General features: G+C 43.3%; 1 protein-coding gene across 1 annotated transcript in view; it reads right to left on the reverse strand.

Annotated features, from left to right (window-relative positions):
• Positions 1 to 24,605, reverse strand: part of LOC126157977 (juvenile hormone esterase-like) — a 100,812-nt gene that overhangs the window by 21,566 nt on the left and 54,641 nt on the right. Inside the window, exons 6-7 of the mRNA XM_049916411.1 lie at positions 22,911 to 23,079; positions 15,264 to 15,439 (exon numbers count right to left, since the gene is read on the reverse strand). Coding sequence (XP_049772368.1) covers positions 15,264 to 15,439; positions 22,911 to 23,079 — 345 coding nt within the window. The remainder of the gene's footprint in view (positions 1 to 15,263; positions 15,440 to 22,910; positions 23,080 to 24,605) is intronic.

The raw sequence follows: 24,605 nt of genomic DNA on the forward strand, positions 1-24,605 counted from the left end.
CAGCCTCTCAATCCGAGTTCCATTTTCTGAGCGTGCAATACACTCCGGCCTTCACACTGGCCATACCCACGACCCACCAGAGCCAATGAACACGCACACCCCGTCCAAACTGCCAAGTCATCGCAAGCATATCAAACATGGACGACGTCCATATACGAAGATTTCCTGACTACGTCATTGATACCGTGTTTGGACAGGCCAGTACACCTTGTATTTTGTGAGAAACTGTTACGGTGTGTTGAGACACTCTCATATCAGATCTGGACGATATATTAGTTGTGGTACTACATTTCTGAAGCTGCTATATGTTGAACTTACTTGAGGTATTGTGTTAATGAAGTTCCATTTTTCTGTGGCTACCTGAGTACATCTGTTTCTTTCATTTTGTTGCGAGTGTTAAGGGGGTTTTGAAAAGTTAGGTGCTTGCACTATTAAGTGAGAATGGATCTAATGCATTTCGATTGTCAATGAATGGGGAATATTTGATATGAATGAAGACCTGGCGCTATTTTTTTCATTTTTTGCATTTTGTGGAGTGAATAAATGTGGATTCACGCATACTCATGGCTAATCCGATGCTTGAATAGCAATTAACTCAGCTTTTACAGTGGCAATGGCAACATATACAACAGTTACTCCAGGGCATTTCCCAACTGGTTTAGCTACACTGTACAGCGGCAGGACCACTGCAAACATCAGGTGTGTTGGCACAGCTTCTGCCACAAGTACAGCTCTTTCGGCGCAGTTCCAATCTCCTTCGACGGCAGCCCGCCTATCCCGATACTGCCTCGTCCACCCATGGACGACGCAGCATCTGTCTTCTTAGGAGTACGACGATTCCTGGGATTTGTAGCCTGTAACATTTCCTCGAGGCCTCTGCATTCGACATGGTTGTATCCTGGCCTACGTGGCCTTTGTGTCTCTGGAACCTTAGTACTTGAAACTTCCTGGCAGATTAAAACTATGTGCCCGACCGAGACTCGAACTCGGGACCTTTGCCTTTCGCGGGCAAGTGCTCTACCAACTGAGCTACCGAAGCACGACTCACGCCCGGTACTCACAGCTTTACTTCTGCCAGTACCTCGTCTCCTACCTTCCAAACTTTACAGAAGCTCTCCTGCGAACCTTGCAGAACTAGCACTCCTGAAAGAAAGGATATTGCGGAGACATGGCTTAGCCACAGCCTGGGGGATGTTTCCAGAATGAGATTTTCACTCTGCAGCGGAGTGTGCGCTGATATGAAACTTCCTGGCAGATTAAAACTGTGTGCCCGACCGAGACTCGCACTCGGGACCTTTGCCTTTCGCGGGCAAGTGCTCTACCAACTGAGCTACCGAAGCACGACTCACGCCCGGTACTGTAAAGTTTGGAAGGTAGGAGACGAGGTACTGGCAGAAGTAAAGCTGTGAGTACCGGGCGTGAGTCGTGCTTCGGTAGCTCAGTTGGTAGAGCACTTGCCCGCGAAAGGCAAAGGTCCCGAGTTCGAGTCTCGGTCGGGCACACAGTTTTAATCTGCCAGGAAGTTTCATATCAGCGCACACTCCGCTGCAGAGTGAAAATCTCATTCTGGAAACCTTAGTACTTCCTCGCCTCCAGCACCTCTTCAGGCTTTAGCACCACTATCATCTGGAGCTACCGACCCCGCTGACACCCCCTTCAGTGGACCTTTTCCTTCGCTTCCTGTACACTCGGCACTCGTCCGGCACGTGAACTCTCCAGTCTGGCCAATGGTGGCATCGCTTTTCTCTCTTTTGACTCCTCTAACACGACTTGTCCCTGGCTCTTAGGGCACCCTTGGCTGCACCTGCCTTTCCACACGTCGCCCTAGCTCAGCTCACATTCTTGGTGCCTCATTCCTCTGCTAGGCCTCTTCCTTTCCAAATGTGGGTTCCGATTGCCGCATTCTCTTGTTTCTTCTCTGACAGGTGACTTCACTGCGCATGGCGCACTTTTTACAGATCCGCGCTCTGTGTCGGTCCAGCCTGTATACTGTTCCTGGACGGCACTGGTCGTGATTGTATCCTGTGGTCTCTCAGGCCTTCTGTTCTGTGCAGTGCTTGCTGTTTTTCGTCTGGTCACCTTTCAAAGGACACCAGCAGGACTCCACTTCTTTTCTCCTGCTTGGCCATGTCAGGACATACCGCCTTTGCCGATATGCGGTCGCCCTTTTCTCGATTATGACATTGCACATTTCTCATTTCCCTACCACGAGGCCAAACAACGAAGGTATCGTCAACGTATCTAAAGAAACAGGCGGGTTTCAAAGGCGCCGACTCCAATGTACGTTCCTCGAAGTCTTCCATAAACAAATTTGCGATCACAGGAGACAACGGACTACCCATCACAACTCCATCTGTCTGCTCGTAATACTGGTCATTAAATAAAAAGTAAGTGGATGTCAACACATGCCGAAAGAGATAAGTTAATTCAGCACCAAACCTTGCCTCAATTAACCGCAACGAATCAGACAGAGGAACACGAGTGAAGAGAGAGACCACATCGAAATTTGAATGTCTTTCTAGAACATCTGAACTCGATCCACCCGAACATTCGTTTTACGATGGACGTAGAAGAGGATGGTTGCCTTCCCTTTCTTGACGTGTTGGTTAGGAGGAAGGATGATGGATCATTGGGACATGCTGTCTACAGGAAACGTACTCACACCGACTTGTACTTACAGGCTAATAGTTGTCACCATCCGGCTCAGCGTGAAGGGGTACTTCGTACCTTGGTACACAGGGCACATGTCGTTTCTGACGCTGAGACTTTGCCAGCTGAGCTGTCCCATCTTGAAGTTACATTTCGTCAAAATGGTTATAGTGATAGACATATTGAACGTGCGTTTCGCTATCGACCAACTGTACATCGGGTGATTGATGATAATTCTGAATCAACACGTAAGTCTACTGCCTTTTTGCCTTACGTAGGAAACACGTCCAACAAGATCGATCGTATTTTACGGAAATACGATGTGAAATGTGTTTTCCGACCTCAAAAATTGTTCAAATGGCTCTGAGCACTATGGGACTTAACATCTATGGTCATCAGTCCCCTAGAACTTAGAACTACTTAAACCTAACTAACCTAAGGACAGCACACATCACCCAGTCATCACGAGGCAGAGAAAATCCCTGACCCCGCCGGGAATCGAACCCGGGAACCCGGGCGCGTTTTCCGACCTCCATCTAAAATTAGAGCACTTTTGAGTTCCGTTAAGGATGATCTTGGACTGCGTAAGGCGGCTGTATATCGTATTCCTTGTAGCTGCGGCATGGCATATATTGGTCAAAGTATCAGGACCGTGGAGGACCGATGTACTGAGCATAAACGGCACACACGATTACAACAGCCACGTAGATCTGCTATTGCCGAACTTTGCTTGGATACTGGTCACCTCATGTTATATAATAACACCGAGATATTGGCATGCACGTCCAGCATTGGGACAGTATTATTAGGGAGGCAGTTGAGATTAAATTAGCGAGAAACCTTGTTAACAGGGATGGAGGTTTCTGTTTAAACTCTGTTTGAAATCTGGCTCTCTCCCTCGTCAAAAAACAGAGGGACAGAGTCAATGCTACCTCACCTGCGTATTCATAGTCTCACTATCAATAGCTCTGACTTTGGTCATCGTTGGTGGCACTACTGTTCAGTGTGTGTGTTATCTTTCCTGCTTCAGTCCGAGAACCGAGGTTTTAAATTTGCATGTACGCCGCCTGTCCGCTGCAGTTTGCCTTGAAAATGGCGGGGTGTTCTCCCGCCGAAATATCGGCGGACGTCGAAAGTGTTACCTGGCTGAATTCCCGGAAGTTATTTGAAAGTTGTATACGCCAGGAGAAACTCAGGTCTCACAACCCAGCTACAGGAACTCACACCTCAGTAGCCACCTGTTACCAGGTGGTGTAACGTTTGCCACATGCAACATTGCTATCACTGGCACTAGTTTGCCTCCGTGAGTCATGTTCCACCACTGCGCTTTCCCGGTATTCTTCTCCTGGACAGCACAGTAGGACCCTGCCTGGCTGCTCTCCAGGCAGTCAACATTGGAAATTCACAAAGAACGGTTCTTTGGACTTCGTGACGATCATGCAAGCGGCCCCTCAATCACAGTTCCATTCGCCAAGCATGTAGTATACTCTGGCCTTTACGCCAGCCACGTCCATGACCAACAGTCGGAATCTACTGTCTCACATATCATGTCCAAATCACCGAGTCATTGCGAGTGTATCAGACAGACACTATGTCAATGATCCCCTGTTCGGACAGGCAAGTATACTTAACACTGTGACCGTAGTTAGCGTAAACAATAGAACCCATACCGTCTAAGAAACTGATTTATTATGTTATTGTCGTATTAGATAGGTGTGTTATTTCTTAAGCTTCTTCATGTTGAACTTGCTTGATGTGTTGTGTTAATAAAGTTTCATTGTTCTGTGGCTACCTGACCTGATCCATTCATTAGCAGTGTGCAACAACCACAATGGAATTTAACAGAGACTATCACAGTTTTGCCATTTGAAGAGTTGTGAAATGGGGTTTTGTGAACCTTGAAAGCTTAAAAATAATGTAGGTACATGTATAAGTGACGTTCAGGTGGACTTGTAGCCTAATTCCTCTTCAAGTTACAGAAATATATAGATATTTTTCACCACAGTTGCCTCATGTCTGCATATCGTAACAAGGTTATTTCGTTCTAGTATTGTGTTCCAAAACGTCATTATGCTCAGCTCTCATTTGGTACATGGTTCAGTGCCTTGGTAGTGACATCACTGACTGTTTTGACACCACCCAAGCAATCAGCTTGTGTCACTAAGCACAGAATTTTTTAACTTATACAATGACGTAGAATAAAACATATTTTTCTGTTATCTTTACGCCGATTGGTGACGCTGTGGAATGCTCTTGCAAAAAATTAGGATAAGTTGTTTTCGTGCTGTTGGGAGCTTCAGAACTAGAAACTAACATGAAAAACATTCTGCAATACACGTTTTAAATGTGCCTTCGAGTTGGTGCAATCTCTTTCGCAAGCATAGTTATACAAAACACATAATACAGTACATATCTAAGTCTGTCATCGGATCTATTTTTAAAATGAAAGTTACTATTAATTCAATATTAACTTAGTGGGACTGTAACTAACTTCAAAGAACAGAAAGAAACAAGAGGCTCAAAACTTCGCATAGTATGCCGTAGCCTCAAGTGTGTTGTGTCATAGCTTGTGGTGGCCATCTGCCAATACACAGTATTTACCCTCTAAGACAAAAAGATATAAAAAAAATAAAAGACGCACCACGAAGGGATTAACCGAATGGGAGGGAAATCGTTAGATGTGATGTACATGTACAGACAAACAAATGATGACAGTTTCAGAAAAGGTAGATCATTTATCCAAGAGAAAGCGCTTCACAAATCGAGCAAGTCAGTAACGCATTGCTCCAACTCTGGCCCTTAAGCAAGCAATTATTCTCCTTGGCATTGATTGAGACAGTTGTTTTATGTTCTCCTAAGCGATATCGTGCCAAATTCTGTCTAATTGGCACATCAGATCTGCGCCCTTCAGATGAAGTCACAAAAAGCAAAGGAGGAACTAGATAGGTTGAGGAGGGTGAAGGGTGGTGAAGAATGGGAATTAACAGTTGGCAAGAAGGGAGCTGGGAAGAGGAGCTATTCAGACAGTTATACTTTGCGTATATGCAATTGATTTGACGAACTGTAAGAGGTGACTGGAGAGGAGCCTCATGTAGCTGTAGATGTAGGGAACATGAAGAAGTTCTCTGCAGTTAGGAGACCTCGATCAGTTGCATAGCCTAACAGAAAGAAGAAGGTTCTGCTGCTAGGTAGTTCGCATGGCAGAGGTAGGGGCCAGCAGTTGCAGGAAGTGTTGGGGAGTGAACACCAGGTCACCAGCGGTGTGGGAAGCCTAGTGCAGGATTGGCTCAGATGACTGACAACATAGGGGAATTAAGCAGGATACGAAAGAGTATCACGTAGTAATTGTAGGCGAAGCTGGGAAAAGTCTTGATAGGGATGGGAAGTTAGATGTAGGTGGTGACTTGGTAAAGATAGCTACTCAAACTGGTGGCACTAATGCGCACTTCGTGCAGCTGTTTCAGCGTTATGATCGGTCTCATCTTAATGCTGCTGTTAGGCGTGTTATTATGGAGCTGGATGATTATGATGATGTTTTGTTTGTGGGGCGCTCAACTGTACGGTCATCCGCCCATACGAAATCTCAATTTTTTTCAGACTCCTTTTTTTACATAGTCCAATCTAGCCACTTTCACCAATGATGATGATGATGAAGAAGAAATGATGATGACAACACAAACACCCAGTCCTCGGGCAGAGAAAATCACCAACCCAGCCGGGAATCGAACCCGGTATCCCATGATTCAGTGGCAGCAATGCTATCCACTAAACCACAATCATAGGGTTGGAGAAGGCACTGATGGCAGAGGGCAGTGGTGCCAGTTGACTCTATCAATAGATCGGGTTTCATTAAGCATGGCCTGCACATCAGTACGTGTGGAAAGGGAATGTTGGCAAATCTTATAGATGACAGCGTAGTGGGCGGTTGTGAGATCACTCATGGGAAAATTCTTGTAGTAGCTGGTGTTAGAGTTGCACCTCTTGACTGAAGGCAGCTGATAGGTATCCCTGCTTAAAGTCCCTCTAATAAAGGAGTCACCTTCAAAGGAGGCCAGATATCCAAGTAGTGAAGGAATTGACATATTTCATCAAAATATAAGAGGTATTAGAGATAAAGTCAGTCAACTGCTTGTAGATGGTGACTCTGACATTACTAGTATATCAGAGCACCACTTAAATAATTTGAAAATTCAGAGGCTTCGTTTACCAGGATACAGATTTCTTTTCTCAAGGTGTTCTTTGTGGAGTGGGAGGGTGGTCATGTACGTAAAAAAAAAAAAAAAAAAAAAAACACAGTATACCATTTGAGTCTGTAGACGTATCTCTACACTCCACTGAATAGTTATTTGAATGTTGTGCAGGGGCAGTTAAATTTAGTGAAACTAAACTTCTAATTGTTTTTGTTTATAGGTCCCCTAATTCTGACTTCAGAGCATTTATGCTCAAGCTGGAGAGGGTTCTTGGTTCACTTAATAGGAAGTACCAAAAATTAGTTATGTATGGTGGCTTCCACATTAATTTTGTGTGTGATGGTGCAAAAAAAAAAAAGAAAAGAAAACAAAAGAGATTTTTCCAAAGAAAATTCCGCACTGGCAGTATCAATGATTTTTATTAAATCTGCGACCGGTTTCGCACCACTTATGGGTGCATCCTCACGCAAGTTGTACAAAAAATAATATAATAAGAGCTCATATAAACTATTCAGTCCCCCAATTCTGAGGTATAAACTGAACTTTTAAACAACTAGTTTTTTGAATGACACAAAAAAGTACTCACATAGGCTATTTATAAAATGGTAACGTTGAACATTGCCCTGTAGCCACTCCCCACCATTCACGTCCAATATGCCGCCCCCTGGTGAAAGCGGTAGTTAAAATTTAAAAATATTTTTTTAAAATTTTTAAATGATGGGAGGGGCAATGACCTAGAAAATAAAAATAAAATATGATGCTGATAAAACTCCCCTAAACACGGACGACGAAGAGCACAAACATTAGCATGAACAAACAGCGGAATTATGGCCATGTAAACATGTCAGAACATCCCGTGCAAGCTGAGAGGAGCCGCGCGGCAGCGGACTCGGCCTGACTGACTGGCGAAACCCGGAAAGCGCTCACGCAGTGGCGCGAGAATTGCCAGAGGCCGGATGACGCCTACAAGGTGTGAAGAGTGTGGGGTGCTGAACATTTGATAATTCCTTATGCCTATTTTTTTATGTCTAATACCGCACTAGGTTGCCAATATAAAACATGACAGTTAGTTAAAGCCATAAGAATAATAAACGTGAAGGTTTTGAATGCGTAAGTCCCGGAGTACGCATAAAAATATATAGGATAGAACCCACTAACAAGTAAGCTATAGGGGTAAGGCTATCTGTTTAAGTAATCAAAATTTTCTAAAAGACCCTTGTGCCTCAGATCGGTCGGGGCATTAAGCGAGGAGCGAGGGGATTTCTTCAGAACTCTGAAGATTTCAATCTCTTCCAAAACATTATGTGTGTTGCCTTATTTTCCAAGTGTAACACCCGCATGTTGTTCTGGATACCGGTGATATGGTGACCTGTCTCCCGCAAATGCGCACTTACGGCCGATTTTGAGCCACATTTATTATTTTTATGGTTTTAACTACCTGTCATGTTTCATATTGGCCACCTGGTATGGTATTAGACTTTTTTAAAAAATAGACATAAGGAATTATCAAATGTTCAGAACCCCACACTCTTCACACCTTGTAGGCGTCATCCGGCCTCTGGCAATTCTCGCGCCACTGCGTGAGCGCTTTCCGGGTTTCGCCAGTCAGTCAGGCCGTGTCCGCTGCCGCGCGGCTCCTCTCAGCTTGCACTGGATGTTGTGACATGTTTACATGGCCATAATTCCGCTGTTTGTTCATGCTAATGTTTGTGCTCTTCGTCGTCCGTGTTTAGGAGAGTTTTATCAGCATCATATTTTATTTTTATTTTCTAGGTCATTGCCCCTCCCATCATTTAAAAATTTTAAATAAATATTTTTAAATTTTAACTACCGCTTTCACCAGGGGGCGGCATATTGGACGTGAATGGTGGGGAGTGGCTACAGGGCAATGTTCAACGTTACCATTTTATAAATAGCCTATGTGAGTACTTTTTTGTGTCATTCAAAAAACTAGTTGTTTAAAAGTTCAGTTTATACCTCAGAATTGGGGGATTGAATAGTTTATATGAGCTCTTATTATATTATTTTTTGTACAGATTGCGTGAGGATGCACCGATAAGTGGTGCGAAACCGGTCGCAGATTTAATAAAAATCATTGATACTGCCAGTGCGGAATTTTCTTTGGAAAAATGTCGAAGTTTGGCTGTGGTTGCTCACCCTACAAAACAAAAAGAAGGATGTTGGAAAATCTCGCACATTCATATGATCTGATACAGACTGTGTTTTTTTCAACTAGGGTGCAGGGGAACAGTAGCACAGCCATAGACAATATTTTTATTCATTCTTCATTACTAGATGGGCATTCTCTTTGTAAAAAAGGTGAATAGCCTTTCAGACTGTGATGCACAAATTTTAACAGTAAAAGGTTTTTATACTAAGACGACTGTTATATATAATTACAAACTAAGTAGAAAAGCCAATCCAATGGCAATAGAGAGGTTTTTAAACCTGATTAAGGAACCAGAGTGGCAGGATGTTTATAGTGCCGATAACACAGATGAATAAAAAATGGTTCAAATGGCTCTGAGCACTATGGGACTTAACATCTGAGGTCATCAGTCTCCTAGAACTTAGAACTACTTAAACCTAACTAACCTAAGGACATAACACACATCCATGCCCTAGGAAGGATTCGAACCTGCGACCGTAGCAGTCGCGCGGTTCCGGACTGAAGCGCCTAGAACCGCTTGGCCACCGCGGTCGGCACAGATGAATAATGTAATGCTTTCCTTAACACATTTCTCATGCTTTTTGAAAGTGCCTTTCCGTTAGAAAGTTCAAAACAGGGTATTAGCAGTAAAAGGCAGCCTGGATGGCTGACTACTGAGATAATGATACCATGTGCAACAAAGTGGTAATTATATCAAAAGGTTACAAGTAATCACAATCCAGTTACAGCATCCCATCACAAACAGTAAGGTACTTAAGAACCTTATTAGGAAGGCAAAATGTATGTAGTATGCAAATAGAATAGCTAATTCACAGTATAAAGTTAAAACCATATGGTCTGCCATGAAGGAAGTGTCTGGTCAGCAGCACAAGATCGATGATATAAATTCAGTACTTAGTAAAAATATTTCTGTTACTGTTAATTCAGATATATTTACAGTAATTAACAATCACTTCCTGAAAATTGCTGGTTCATTTAATAAAAACTTAGTTTCTATAGCTCTCTTGGAAAATGCCTTTCCGAGACTGAAGTCTGAAATCCTCGTCTGTTATACTGACAGGGGGGATATTAAGTCAATAATTAAATCACTGAAGACCAAGGACTCTCATGGATATGATGGAGTATCTAGTAGAATATTAAAGTATTGCGCTGCACATGTTAGTCCTATACTTAGCCATATTTGCAATTTATCCTTTAAGAATCGTTAGTTTCCTGAACGACTAAAGTACTCTGTTGTAAAGCCGATTCATAAAAAGGGAAAAAGGAATAATGTAGACAATCTGAGATCTATTTTTATGCCGTAAGTGTTGCTAAAGTTATTGAAAAGACTTTGTTTGTAAAGATAATTGATCATTTTATCTCACATAATTTGCTATCAAACGTATAGTTAGGTTTTAGAAGTGGTTTAACAACTGAAAATGCTATATTCTCTTTTCTCTCTGAGGTACTGGATGGATTGAACAAAAGGTTTCTAGCGCTAGGCATCTTTTTTTTTATTTAATTAAGGTGTTTGATTGTGTTGACCACAAAATATTGTGAAGTTGGACCATTATGGAATAGGGGCAGTAGCTCACAATTGGTTCACGTCTTACTTTAACAACAGACAGCAGAAGCTCATTATCCACAGTGTTGAGAATGGCTTTCCTTATCTATATAAATGATTTGCCCTCTAGTGTTACAGGTGATTCTAAAATATTTCTGTTTGCTGATGACACTAGCTTGGTAGTAAAGGATGTTGTGTGCAACAATGGCACTGTTTCAGATAGTACCGTTCGTGATAAAAGTTCATGGCTTGTAGAAAATAAATTAACACTAAATCACAGTAAGACTCAGTTTTTATATTTTCTAACACACAACTGAACACATCCCGACGTTTTAATTTCACAGAATGGGCATATGATTAGTGAAACTGAACAGTTCAAATTTCTAGGTGTTCAGACAGACAATAAACTGTCATGGAAAGCTCACATTCAGGATCTTGTTCGAAGAGTTAATGCTGTCATTTTTACTTTTCGAACGCTGAAGTATGTGATAGTTTGACACTAAAAGTAGTCTACTTCGCTTATTTTCATTCGCTTATGACGTATGGTATTATATTTTGGAGTAACTGTTCCCATTGTCAAAGGATATTTTTGGTTCAGAAATGGGCGGTTTGGGCAATAAGTAGTATAAGTTCGCGAACATCTTGTCGGCCCGTGTTCACAAGTCTGGGTGTTCTGACATTGGCCCCTCAATATATGTATTCTTTACTGTTGTCGCTTGCTAACGATATCAGATTATTCCCAAGAATTAGCAGCTTTCGCTCAGTTAATACTAGGCAGAAATCCTATCTGCATTTCGATCGCACTTCCTTGACTCTTGTGCAGAAAGTCGTTCAATAAGTTACCACAAGAATAAAAAAATCTTAGCAGCAGTCCATGCGCTTTCAAATCGAAGCTGAAGGGTTTCCTCACGGATCACTTCTTCTACTCTGTCGAGGAGTTCCTCGAAAAATTAAGTTGATTCCTGTGTTACACTGTTGATTGCGTTTACATAAACTTATGGCTCTTTTTTTATTTTATTTTTATTTTTATTTTTTTTTTTTTTGTTTGTTTGTTTGGAAAATAAGTTTTCCCTGTCGACTGTGGGCAGAGTTTTGTGATATGGGCAAAAGACGACACGGCAGGCGAACGCGCACGTGCAAAACACCGATACTCCATGGTGTAGAGATCAACCGCTATCAAGCAGATGGCGCTGTCGCAGTGCCTGCGCAAAGCGGAGGCCAGCCGCTCAGTCTTCCCGGAGCTATGAAGAGAAGGGGAGTTATAGAGTCGTGGTCAAAGGCAGAAGTGAAAGCTGTTATAGGCTATGAATGGGCACGTGGAGTATCAGGCACAGAAATTCATAACAGCCCTGTGTGATGTCGAGGCAGATGGTGCGGAGATGGTGCCAGCAATTAGTGATGGACGTCAGCAAGTGCAGGACACACCGAGACCTGGACGGAAGCGCACGGCCACTACAGATGCACGTGTCAGGGAGGTGGATGACGTGATTAAAACGAACCGGCGTATCACCGTCGATGGAGTAAAACTTGGACTCGGACACGAGCGAGCTCACAAGATCATCTACGACATTCTTCAATACAGGAAGGTGTCAGCACGATCGGTGCCTCGCCAACTGACCCCGACACACATGGAACAACGCATGGCGTTCAGCCTGGAACAGCTCGTGCGTTACCACGGATCTGGCAATGACCTTCTGTTTCGGATTGTGACGGGGGATGAACCGTAGGTCCACCATTACACGCCCAAATCGAAGGCCGCATCCATGGAGTGGAAACATCCGTCATCACCTGTCCGAAAGAAGATCAAAAGCACTTCGTCTGCAGGTAAAGTGCTGCTCGCAGTTTTCTGGGACGCCAAAGGAGTTTTGTTACTGGACTTTCTGAAGGATGCAACCATCAATGCTGCGCAGTACTGCGCCAGTCTGTCGAAATTGAAAGAGGTGATCCGGAAAAAGCGGCCTGGCCTTCTCAGATCTGGCGTTCTGCTGTTGGATGACAGTGAGAGACCACACACGGAGACGGCAACGCTAAAACATATTGCAACTCTTTGTTGGAAGCGCCTACACAATCCGCCTTACAGTCCGGATCTCGCACCAAGTGACTTCCATCTGTTTCCTGCTTTGAATAAGACTCTCGGCGGAAGGCGCTTTGGCAGCAATGCTGACGTCAAACAAGCCGTTCAACGCTTCTTCCGTATGCAACGCCCTGGTTTTTTCCTGGAAGGCTTTTTGAAGCTTATAAAGCTGTATACAAATGTCTCAATGTACTTGGAAATTATGTAGAAAAATAAAGATATGTCTTATCTTTAATGTCTCATTCTCTTTTTTTTTTCCTTTCACACACAACTCTGAACACAGTCGACAGAGGAAACTTATTTTCCAACTCCCCCACGTATTATTTTATCTGTTATTAGGTTTATGTCGTAATTTCATGTACTGACACGTTCCATGTACTTGGAGATTTGCTCTTCATTTTGTTGCTAAAAAAAATAAATAAAAAATCCCGAGCTGGTTGAAGGGTCCTGTCCATAATGCTCCAAATGTTCTCAATTGGTGAGCGATCTGGCGACATTACTGGCCAAGATATGTTCGGCAAGCACGAAGACTCGCCGTGTACAGGTGGCTTTACCTTCCTGAGATGTAAGCGCAGAATGGCTTGCCATGAAAGAGAACAAAACTGGGCGTAGAGTACCGTCGACATACTACTATGCTATAAGGATGCCGTCGATGAAATCCAAATGCGTCCTGCTACGAAATGAAGGGGTTTCCCAAACCTCAGTGCTGGATGTCGGACCTCATGACCGGTGACATTCAGGTCGGTATCCGACCGCTGTCTGGGGCGTCTCCAGACAAGTCTTCGCTGTTCACTGGAGCTCAATCGAAACGGACTCATCACTGAAGACAATTCTATTTCAATTACACTGCAGGCCGAAGACGTGTCTGCAGACGCCCTGTACAGGGATAGGATACCAACCTGACTGTCACCCAACATACTTTCCGTCAAACAGGTGTGATGGACTGACGTGCCATTTCATTTCGTAGCAGCAACCCTTTGGTTTGTCACCCGCGGAACTTTTACAGCACAACAGTCCGTCGACGATATTCTTTCAGCAAGATAATGCTCGCCTGTGCACGGCGAGAGTTTCTACTACTCGTTTTCGTGCTTACCAAACCCTACCGTAGCCAGCAGGTCGCCGGACCTCTCCCCAACAGAGAGCGTTTGCTGCATTATGGGCGGGTCCTCCAACCATCTCGGCATTTTGACGATCTAACGCACCAGTTGGACAGAATTTGGCACGATATCCTTCTAACAACTCTATCAATCGACCGCAAGCCGAATAAATGCTTGCATAAGATCCAGAGGTGGACCAATGGGTTATTGACTTGCTGATTTTGTGAAACTCTTTCCCTCGAACAAATCATACAGTTTTTCTGAAATTGTAATCATCATTTTTTATCTGTAGATGTACGTCACATCTGCCGATTTCCGTTCCATTCGGATAATTTCTTCGTGGTATATCGCTTTTTTGGCATAGAGAAGGGAATCGGTCGACATGAACACATGCCAGCAGTGGTATCCTACTCTACCAACAAAAGGTGTGGCAAGTAAGGCTGCGACCGAAATATTTGAGAACAGGTGATTATAATAGGTGCATTTCTTATTTCGGCATTTGTGTGCGTTCTCAGTCGTCGGGACAGAAGGAGGGAGTTAACATACAGAGAAGGGCACTAACCCGTGTAAGATCTGCTCGCGCCGTCTCTTTGTTCCCCAAACAAGAAAAATAACTTCGATCTTACTGTTCGTCAACTAAGACAGTTTCAAGGAGGAAGAAATGCTTAAATGTGTAGTCGAAGCCACGAGACAGAGTCGGACGCTCAGCAGTTAGTATTACTCCTCACAGGTTCTATTTCTAAATGAAATGGACTATTTCATTACTCTGAACTGTACCTAACCATCAGCCATTTTGTAATTTTTTACCATTCGATCCTTTATCAAAGCATGAATTCCACAAAATATGTTTACGAACTCAAATGTAAATCACATAATACACATGAATAACTTTTGTTGGACCAGAGCACGTATATATTCAAGATTATGTTTTTAGAAGGTATTAATCCAGTGGAATTCGTATCTCCAGCATTGGATACACGATAATCCAGTCCTTTTTGCGGAGATGAAGCACGGCCATTGCCGCTCTAAGGACAGAAGTGTTTGTGTGAACTTAAGGCGGAAGATGTGTGTTTTAGTAAGTGTGTACATACAACAGGTGGTCTCCAATGTAAGTACCGGAGACACGGTATCATTTTCAGGAGGAGGAGACCAGAATCGTAAAAGGAAGGAGGGACGTCTCGAGTGACTGACGAACTAATGTCAGAGTATTAAGACAGCTTACTTGAAACCGAACGTGGTGATGCAGTGGAAAACACCAAAGCATTTGTCAGGAGGAGCCGAATTCAAATCTCAGTAATATCACGTAGACTAAAATGCTGCATTTGCATAGCTTCGCGTGAAAGTTGCTTAGTTCCTTCAATCTAATCTCTGTCAGTTCCTTCCCATTCCATCCTACATTTTAAAAATGTTACCTGTAATCTAGCTACCAATAGGTTTTGAAATACTAGTAATAAAAGACGGTTCAACAGATCAGGCCAGTTTTATTTAAATAAAAAGAAGAAATACGGAATGAGCATGTTTTTAGCGAATCGATACTTACGTTAACATAGGGCCCCAAGTTATCAGAAGACACGGGCTCGTCACCGTAGTAGAAGTTCTTCATCTCACGGCAGAGGGCAATGCGGTCCTCCTTGCGGCCGTTGAAGTCTTGCGGGACCAGCCGCTGGAAGCTCATGTCGAGGTTCGCCGTGGCGTTGATGACATTACGGACGTTCTCTGTGAATGAAGTGTTTCTATAATTATTTGCATTGCTTGAGAAAGATCACTTTTAATGTAGTACGTAGTACAAGGCTGATGGAAAATGAGTGACGGAGGTAATGTCCATCACTCCATAGGTCACTTCATTCGTGCTTCAGCAGCGAAAACGATACAGAGCTGATAGGACAATACATGCATTACCTCTCCGACTAGAAGTGGCTATATCAAGATAACTGCCATCTTGTTCCCAGTCCACCTGCAAGAAAATGTCATACATCCTCTACCCTGAAGTCTAAACGAAATATTTCAAATTATTTTAAAGCCATTTTGACGATTTTTCGACCGTGACTGCCTCAAAAAATATGTAATGGTTTTTAACTACCGCTACCAGTCACAAAATTTGTTAACTAATATATTATTTATTTATTGTGCGACGTGTTTCCAGGGTATACCTCATCATCAGGCTATATGGCATTACAAAAACAATTTTACTATAGGATCATGCAGATATTAAAGAGACTTTTCACAAATGCTGTGGTTATCTTTGTTCTTATGGTGTAGCAGTCTCGTTGTGATGAGCTGAGGTGTTTCCATTTCTGTGCTCTCTTGGCTTTCTTGAGCACTGCTCACAAATGTTCACACACGTACCAGTAACTTGGAAACACGGTCACAAAAACGAATCTGTAATTTGTCTACCAATGGAGTTAGATAAGTATTCTTGTGACGCTTTCGTACTTACTGAATGTATCTTTAATGCGCCGCTCTTCTTTGTATCTTCTCTACATCATCTATAATTCCTATCTGGTACAAATCCCAGACTGACGAGCAGTATTCGATTATTAGTCAAACGAAGATTCTGCAAGCTGCCTCCTTCGTGCGTGGACAACACTTCCTGAGAATTTTTCAAATGATGGTCAGTATGGCTTCTGCTTTTCTACGATTAGTTTTATATGGTCGTTCCATCTTAAATTTCTCCGTCGAACACCCCCCAGATAGTTAATGGATGTAACTACTTCCAGCAATCCTTCAGATATTACGTAACCCTATAATAATGTGTCTTTTTGCCCAGTCATGTGCAAATCCGTTACTTTTGTTTCTGTTGAGGGTCAATTGCAAATCCTTGCACTTAAGGTCGTTCCTCCGCAGGTCTTCCACTCATTCCCAACAACGTTTAACGTCGCTACTTCTCTGTGTACAACGGCGACATAACGCAAACAGCCTCATGGAGCTTCCGACATTATCCATTAGATCACAATATTTAAAGGGGAAACGTTGGTAGCAAAACCTCAGAGGTCTTGACAGATTTACTTCAGAGTTTTACACGATACTCTAATAAACATTCGGCCGGACGTAGACTACTTATTTCCAAACAATGCAATTTTTCCTGAAAAAAAAACAACTGCGAGAAAGAAAATGCTGTACCATGATGTGACAATGTGCGGATTCGCGTGTCTCCAAGAGTCTGCCAGTACAGCTCTTTCAACGTCTTTGCGACGCTCTCCCGCGGGTCAGACAACCCTGTGACCATTCACTCAGCCCTTCTCTACATACGTTCCATATCCCCCGTTAGGCCTATTTGGTACAGGGTCCACCTACTTGAGCAGTGTTCTATGATGGGTGCGCGTGTGATTTGTAAGCAATCTGCTCTGTAGACTGGGTGTACTTCCCCAGTATTCTACCCATAAATCGAAATATGCCACCTGTTTTACCCACCACTAACCCTACGTGACCAATGTATCCCATATCTCTACAAATGTTACACCCAAGCATTTGTACGAGTTGACCGATTCCAACTGTGACTCTATGACAATATAGTTGTAGGACATTGTTTTTTTTCGTTTTACAAACGGCAAAATTTTACGTTTCTAGACATTTAACGAAAGCTGCCACTCTTTGCACCACTTTCACATCTTATCAATATTTGACTGGATGTTTAAGCAGCTTCATTCAGAAAGTATTTTAAAAAGTTTGAGGTTACTATAAATAATGTTCGCGAAGTCACTGATATGTAACATGAACGGAAAGGGCCCCAAAACACTTCCCTGGGGCACACCAGAAGTTGATTTTACGTCTGTCTCTACATACGTTCTATATCCCCCGTTAGTCCTATTTGGTACAAGGTCCACCTACTTCAGCAGTGTTCTAGGATGGGTGCACGTATAAGATAAACATAATTTGATGCGTCCTCTCTGTCAGTCCAATCACAAATTTCATGTGATAATCCCTACGACAGTAATATTCGTAGAAGTAGTACTGAGTCAAATGCTTTTCAGAACTCAAGAAATACTGCATCTATTTGACTGCCTTGATCCAAAACTTTCCGTAAGTCAAGTGAAAAAGGTTTTTAACATGGCTGTCAATCAGCGACTGTTGTATAATACAAAATTTTGAAAAGTCCGTCATTCGAAAGTAAATGCTTGAAAATTTCCAGCTCCTCCAAAATATCAAGTTTACGCCCTTTTTTTTTAATATTCAAAATTTCCAACTTCTCAACCCCTTTAGGAGAGTGCCCTGTGATTAACAGGTGATCTGCAAAAGAAGAATTAGGGGCACACGAACCGTTTTCCCTCAGAAAATATTCTTTACAGCGAATTGAAAAGGCACGTCCTGTTTGACCAATATAATAGGCACCTCAAGTGTCACAAGAAATCTTGTAGACACCAGAATTCTGCAGGGGGCTAGTAGTTGACTTTAAATTTTGTGTTGACTGTAGCAGAGGACACATGGCAGCCCCTAGTGGCTTGCACCTCTGTTGCATTTTAGTTTAATTTTGACTATCTGACGCTGTCAGGTATGACCGCAGCTTTCGTATTTTTTGGTACGTGATGCTGTAACATTTAGTTTTAATTTTATCCGAAGAAGGTGTCCCTTGTGACACCGAAACCTAGGTTACAAATTAAATGTGTTCTCGGCTGAGGGCAGTGTTTTTCAAAATTTTGTATCAAGTGAAAAAAGTGTGAGTTGGGTTTCACTTGATCGATGTTTTCGGAATCCATGCTGACTTCCATGAAGAAAGATTCTGCTACAAATCGATTTCAAGGACACTGGACGGTAATTTTGCGGATCACTTTTACTACTCTTACTGTAAACAGGTGTGTCCCATGCTTCCTTCCAACGACTCGGCGGGGTTTTTAGCTAGAGGGACCTACGACAGATTCTACTTAAAAAAAGGGGGTATCTCAGCCACAAATTCAGTATAGAATATGATCGGGATTCCATCGGGCCCTGGAGCTTTGTTCAATTTTAACGATTTCAGATGTTTCCCAACACCACTGACGTCAACACTTATTTCATTCCTCCTTCAGTGGTACGAGGATTAAATTGGGGCAATTGTCCTGGGTTTTCCTTTGTAAACGAACATTTTAAAATAGAGTTAAGCATTTCAGCTTTTGCTTTGCTACCCTAAATTTCATTTCCTGTCTCATTCGCTAGACTAAATTTGGTGCCACTAACAGCCTTTACGTATGATCAGAATTTCTTTAAGTATTGTGAGAGGTCATCTGTAATATCCTGCTACAGTAGTCCTTGAAGGCATCACGCGTTGCTCTCTTGTCACCTAAAAGCGATTCATTCAGCGTCTCGCTATTGACAGCTACGCCTTGCTATGCAGTAATTTCCGTTTCTTTACAATGGCTCTATACGATGGAGGGCCCCTCCCATTATAAACAGTTCTACTGGGCACATATCTATCCAGTGCATGATCCACTGTTCTTTGAAACTAGAGTCACAGTCATTGTACATGTCATGTCCTGTGCTAAAAGGTTAAATTTCCTCCTCGTAATACGATACTACTGTACCTTATGAAGTTTATTGACAAAATATCTCTTTCTACTTGCTTTGTTTGACCTTTGTACTTTGGTACTGCCACAGTCGCGTCACGGTCATTGATACCAGTTTTGATGTTGGCATTGACAATGACGTCAGATCTATTTGTTGCCATTAGACCTAATATTTCCATCATGAGTGGGTTTCCGAATTCTGTGCTCTAAGGTTCAAAATGGTTCAAATGGCTTTGAGCACTATGCGACTTAACTTCTGAGGTCATCAGTCACCTATAACTTAGAACTAATTAAACCTAACTAACCTAAGGACATCACACATATCAATGCTCGAGGCAGGATTCGAACCTGCGACCGTAGCGGTCGCTCGGCTCCAGACTGCAGCGCCCAGAACCGCACGGCCACTCCGGCCGGCCTGAGCTCTAAGGAGTTTTCAGAGAAAGTATTTAGTAATGTTTCACAGTATATCTTGTTACATCCATCACTAGAAAAACTTCAGTTTTCCCAACTGAATGTTGGTTCATTCAAGTTTCAGTTGATGACTGGGGAACCTTTGTACGAGTACAAGTGAATTGAGGATTTCTCTAAAGTTTTCGGCCATATCAGGAAGTGAGTCTGGCGGACGACACAAGGACCTAACTGCAATTCTGTGCCCTCTCCTGATACAGACTCTTTCCCAAACAATCTCGCATGTAGTTTCAATTTTTGTCGCTACGGATTTGAGTGTTTTGTCTGCCGCGACAGAGACATGACATCTGTTTCCCATTAGCCTAAACTTTCGCTAAACACTTAAATTTTCTCCAAAAATCTCATGTGCTATCAACTTCAGGTTTTAACCAGATTTCTGTAACTAGTATCATGTGAGCTTCACTGCTTTTCAGGAGCGCTTCAAACTGGCAATTTGTTGCGCAACCTTCGGTACTTTACCGTTAGGATTTTAGTATTCTCACCTGTGGGAGGCATTTCTTTCGATCTTACACTGATACTTCTGGGTTTCCCACAGCTATCGTTACCTAGACGGGATGGGGAATCACCTAATCCGAAAAAAACTTGTGTGGGTGTTGGAAATTCGTGGTAAGGTCTTATGGGACCAAACTGCTGAGGTCATCGGTCCCTAAGCTTACACATTATTTAATCTAACTTAAACGAACTTACGCTAAGGACGACCCACACACCCATGCCCGAGGGAGGACTCGAATCTCCGACGTGGGGGAGTCGCGCGGACCGTGACAAGTCGCCTAAGACCGCACGACAACCACGCGCGGCAAACCCATGTGTGCACCCCTACACACAGTCAACTACCTGGGTGCACATTGACCAATTTAGGGCGACCCTATAGTTTTCAATCCTATGGCGCAAGTCCAGGAGGTCGCAGCCTAGCTTCTCACAGAACCTTCGAAGTCTCTGGGTCAATCCTTCCACTTGACTAAGAACCAGTCAGCTTAGTACTGTAAGATACGCCTCTCTTCTGAAAGCTCTTTGCTTACCATGTTTTGAGTTATGGTAGTATGAACCAAAACAAGACTTAATGAACTTACCCTTTGAGGTTTCTCAGCCAGCAATACCATACGACATTTACATTTCACTATTCCATAAACTGCGAGCCCCTCAAAAGATTCCATAAACTGCGAGCCCCTCAAAAGATGCATAATGAGTGATTCATAGTTTCCTGCTCTTTTCTCAGACAACTTTCTGTATGCTTAACAATGCCACATTCTGTGTTGAAATTACATCCAAGTTAACTTCAATGTTTATTACCATTTATCGCAGCAAACTGTATCACAGACGTTACTGAAAACTGGGAGAAGACAGTATGAACACCCTCTTTTACCTACTCAAGCCACAAATGTAAATTAGAATTTAACTTCCCGTTGACGACGTGGTTATTAGAGACTGAGCATATCTACACCTAAAAGCACCCATTTAACATGGATGAGGAAGGGAAAAAGCCTGTCTAGTTGACAAGGATCGTCTCGACAGCGTTTGCCTTAACTGCGTAGACGCATACATTGGACAACACGGCTTTCAGGCTAGTTTGTGATGGAAAGAAAATGAAGGCACTTATGCAATTTCTCTGATGCGGTCCATTCGCCACATAATTCCGGATCATAGTTCCAAGATAGAGAGACAGCCTCCGTATTAAACTTGTCAGTGCTTAGTAGTAAAAGTATTGATAGTATTAAGCCAGCCTATTATGTCAGCGCTGTAAACACTATCGATAAATCTGCTGAAGTAGTCACATGAGAGTAATTAAACGATACGTCAATCATTCTTGCCTGCAAAAATTAACACTCTAATGGAAAACACTGGTTATAAACGTACTCGATATGTTCCATTAACTTATAACAGTTGCTACATTAAAAAATTTCCCACAGGCGGTACATTTTTCTAAAACATTGTGTTATCACAAGAAAATGGTTTCACTTCGTAAAGATCTCTCGATAACATTACAGCTTGCTATAATGAGAGGCTAATATGTAGAAAGGCGCTTTGCTACACTTCGGAAAAGGTGAAATTTGATTACAGGCTTAAGGGATTACCACGCGAAATAGCAACTTCCTTGGAATAATCGTAGACTGGTATGTTATAGCAAGATGCATAAGACTGCTGATAATAACATGGACAGCGTTTGATTGCAGTTTTAGGCGCTACAGTCTGAAGCCGAGCGACCGCTACGGTCGCAGGTTCGAATCCTGCCTCGGGCAGGGATGTGTGTGATGTCCTTTAAGTAGTTCTAAGTTCTAGGCGACTGATGACCTCAGACGTTAAGTCGCATAGTGCTCAGAGCCATTTGAACCATTTTTTGCAGTTTCAGTGCTTCATTGCCCGCCCACAGAAAGCGTCTCTCACTGTTGAAACAGTTCAGAGCGTTTCATTTTGAGCCATTGACCGGAGAAATCTGTTCGAGAGTACTGTTGAAGAGAATGGAAGCATGACGTCTCTCTTAAATCTCAACATGCCTCCTTTGTGTTAGAGCGCTTTACGAAAGAGATTAATTCACGTTTTGTGTTTCAAGTAGGCAATGTACCACTGAAGATGAACCTGCCCTTTGAAACTTCCGTTCGAGAATAAAACAGGCGATTAAAAGGCCGCACACGAATTTTATTTTTAGGTTTGCAAGCTTATGTTTCACTTTCGTTGCTAATACGGAAGAAAAGTCTAAACGAAGATGCTATTATCCAAATATCTTGCTTTAAAGTACTTGTACAGTGAAGTAGTTAAAAAGCTGTAAAGCTGGAAGTAGTGAAATAGAGGTTAGAATAGTCCAGTTCCCAGTTCAATACAAAAAATAACAAACGGTAAATGACCCCCATCGCACATGTCAGTTTTTCTCTGCATGTCCATCTTTTCAGAGATTGTTGCTGGACTCAGCTGTTCGATACAAGATGTCTAATGAAACATCTTTCAGTCGTCTAGTTTCGAAACTTATTTTATTTGGCTACCAGTTCCGGCGATTTTCTGCCGACGGCAGATGATGATTGAAGTGATCGCTGTAGCAAGCAGAAATCTACTAATACGAGTACTTCTGGGCTCTGTTTCGACCATGACAGAGGTGGAATCTTCCTACAAGTCGATCAGGGGCCTGAAGATGGCGAAGTAAATCGCCGAAGCTGATAGCCAAATAAAATAAGTTTCGAAACTAGACGGCCCACTGGACATGCTGTCAGTTACTCCATTGCCTGCCGGACAGCTCAGACACGGGCACTTACTGACGAGGAAGACGGCGCCCTCCAGGGCGGTGACGCCGGTGAGCAGCGGCACGCGGTGGGCCCTGCCGGCGCGCACCAGCTCGCCGGGCGGCCTCGTCAGGAAGGCGCCCCCCTCCGCGTCGGCCGGCTCCACCGTCATCACGAACGGGACCACCGTGCGCTCCTTGTCCTGCACGTGCGACACATGCAGCTGTTACACTGATCGCAGGATAACATACACTGGCACTTCTAAAGTAACTGCGTAACCACTAGAAATTTCACACAACTTCTCCAAAAGGCCGGCTGGGGTGGCCGTGTGGTTCTAGGCGCTACAGCCTGGAACCGCGCAACCGCTACGGTCGCAGGTTCGAATCCCGCCTCGGGCATGGATGTGTGTGATGTCCTTAGGTTAGTTAGGTTTAAGTAGTTCTAAGTTCTAGGGGACTGATGACCTCAGAAGTTAAGTCCCATAGTGCTCAGAGCCATTTCAACCATTTTTTCCTCCAAAAGCGTGATCTACATCTACATCTACATCTACATCCATACTCCGCAAGCCACCTGACGGTGTGTGGCGGAGGGTACCTTCAGTACCTCTATCGGTTCTCCCTTCTATTCCAGTCTCGTATTGTTCGTGGAAAGAAGGATTGTCGGTATGCCTCTGTGTGGGCTCTAATCTCTCTGATTTTATCCTCATGGTCTCTTCGCGAGATATACGTAGGAGGGAGCAATATACTGCTTGACTCTTTGGTGAAGGTACGTCCTCAAAACTTCAACAAAAGCCCGTACCGAGCTACTGAGTGTCTCTCCTGCAGAGTCTTCCACTGGAGTTTATCATCTCTGTAACACTTTTGTGATTACTAAATCATCCTGTAACGAAGCGCGCTGCTCTCCGTTGGATCTTCTCTATCTCTTCTATCAACCCTATCTGGTACGGATCCCACACTGCTGAGCAGTATTCAAGCAGTGGGCGAACAAGCGTACTGTAACCTACTTCCTTTGTTTTCGGATTGTATTTCCTTTGGATTCCTCCAATGAATCTCAGTCTGGCATCTGCTTTACCGACGATCAACATTATATGGTCATTCCATTTTAAATCACTCCTAATGCGTACTCCTAGATAATTTATGGTATTAACTGCTTCCAGTTGCTGACCTGCTATTTTGTAGCAGGAAACTACGAGACGGTAGCCAAAAGTTTCTCGAATATACACTGAAGAGCTAAAGAAATTGGTACAGCTGCTTAATATCGTGCAGGGCTCCGGCAAACACGCAGAAATGCCACAACACGACGTGCCATGGACCCGACTAACGTCCGAAGTAGTGCTGGAAGGAACTGAAACACTGAATCCTGCGTGGCTGCACAGAAATCGGTAAGAGTACGGGGGGGGGGGGGGGGGGTGGATATCTCTTATGAACAGCACGTTGCAAGGCGTCTTAGATATGCTCCATAATGCTCATGTCTGGGAACTCTGGTGGCCAGCGGAAGTATTTAAACTCAGAAGAGTGTTCCTGAAGCCACTCTGTAGCGATTCTCGACGCCTGTGGTGTCGCATTCTCCTAATGCAATTGCCCAAGTCAGTCGGAATGCACGATGGACATTCAAAAAATAGTTCAAATGGCTCTGAGCACTATGGGACTTAACATCTGAGGTCATCAGTCGCCTAGAACTTAGAACTACTTAAACCTAACTAACTTGAGGACATGACACACATCCATG

The sequence above is a fragment of the Schistocerca cancellata genome, chromosome 2 (assembly GCF_023864275.1).
Source record: "Schistocerca cancellata isolate TAMUIC-IGC-003103 chromosome 2, iqSchCanc2.1, whole genome shotgun sequence".
NCBI lineage: Eukaryota > Metazoa > Arthropoda > Insecta > Orthoptera > Acrididae > Schistocerca > Schistocerca cancellata.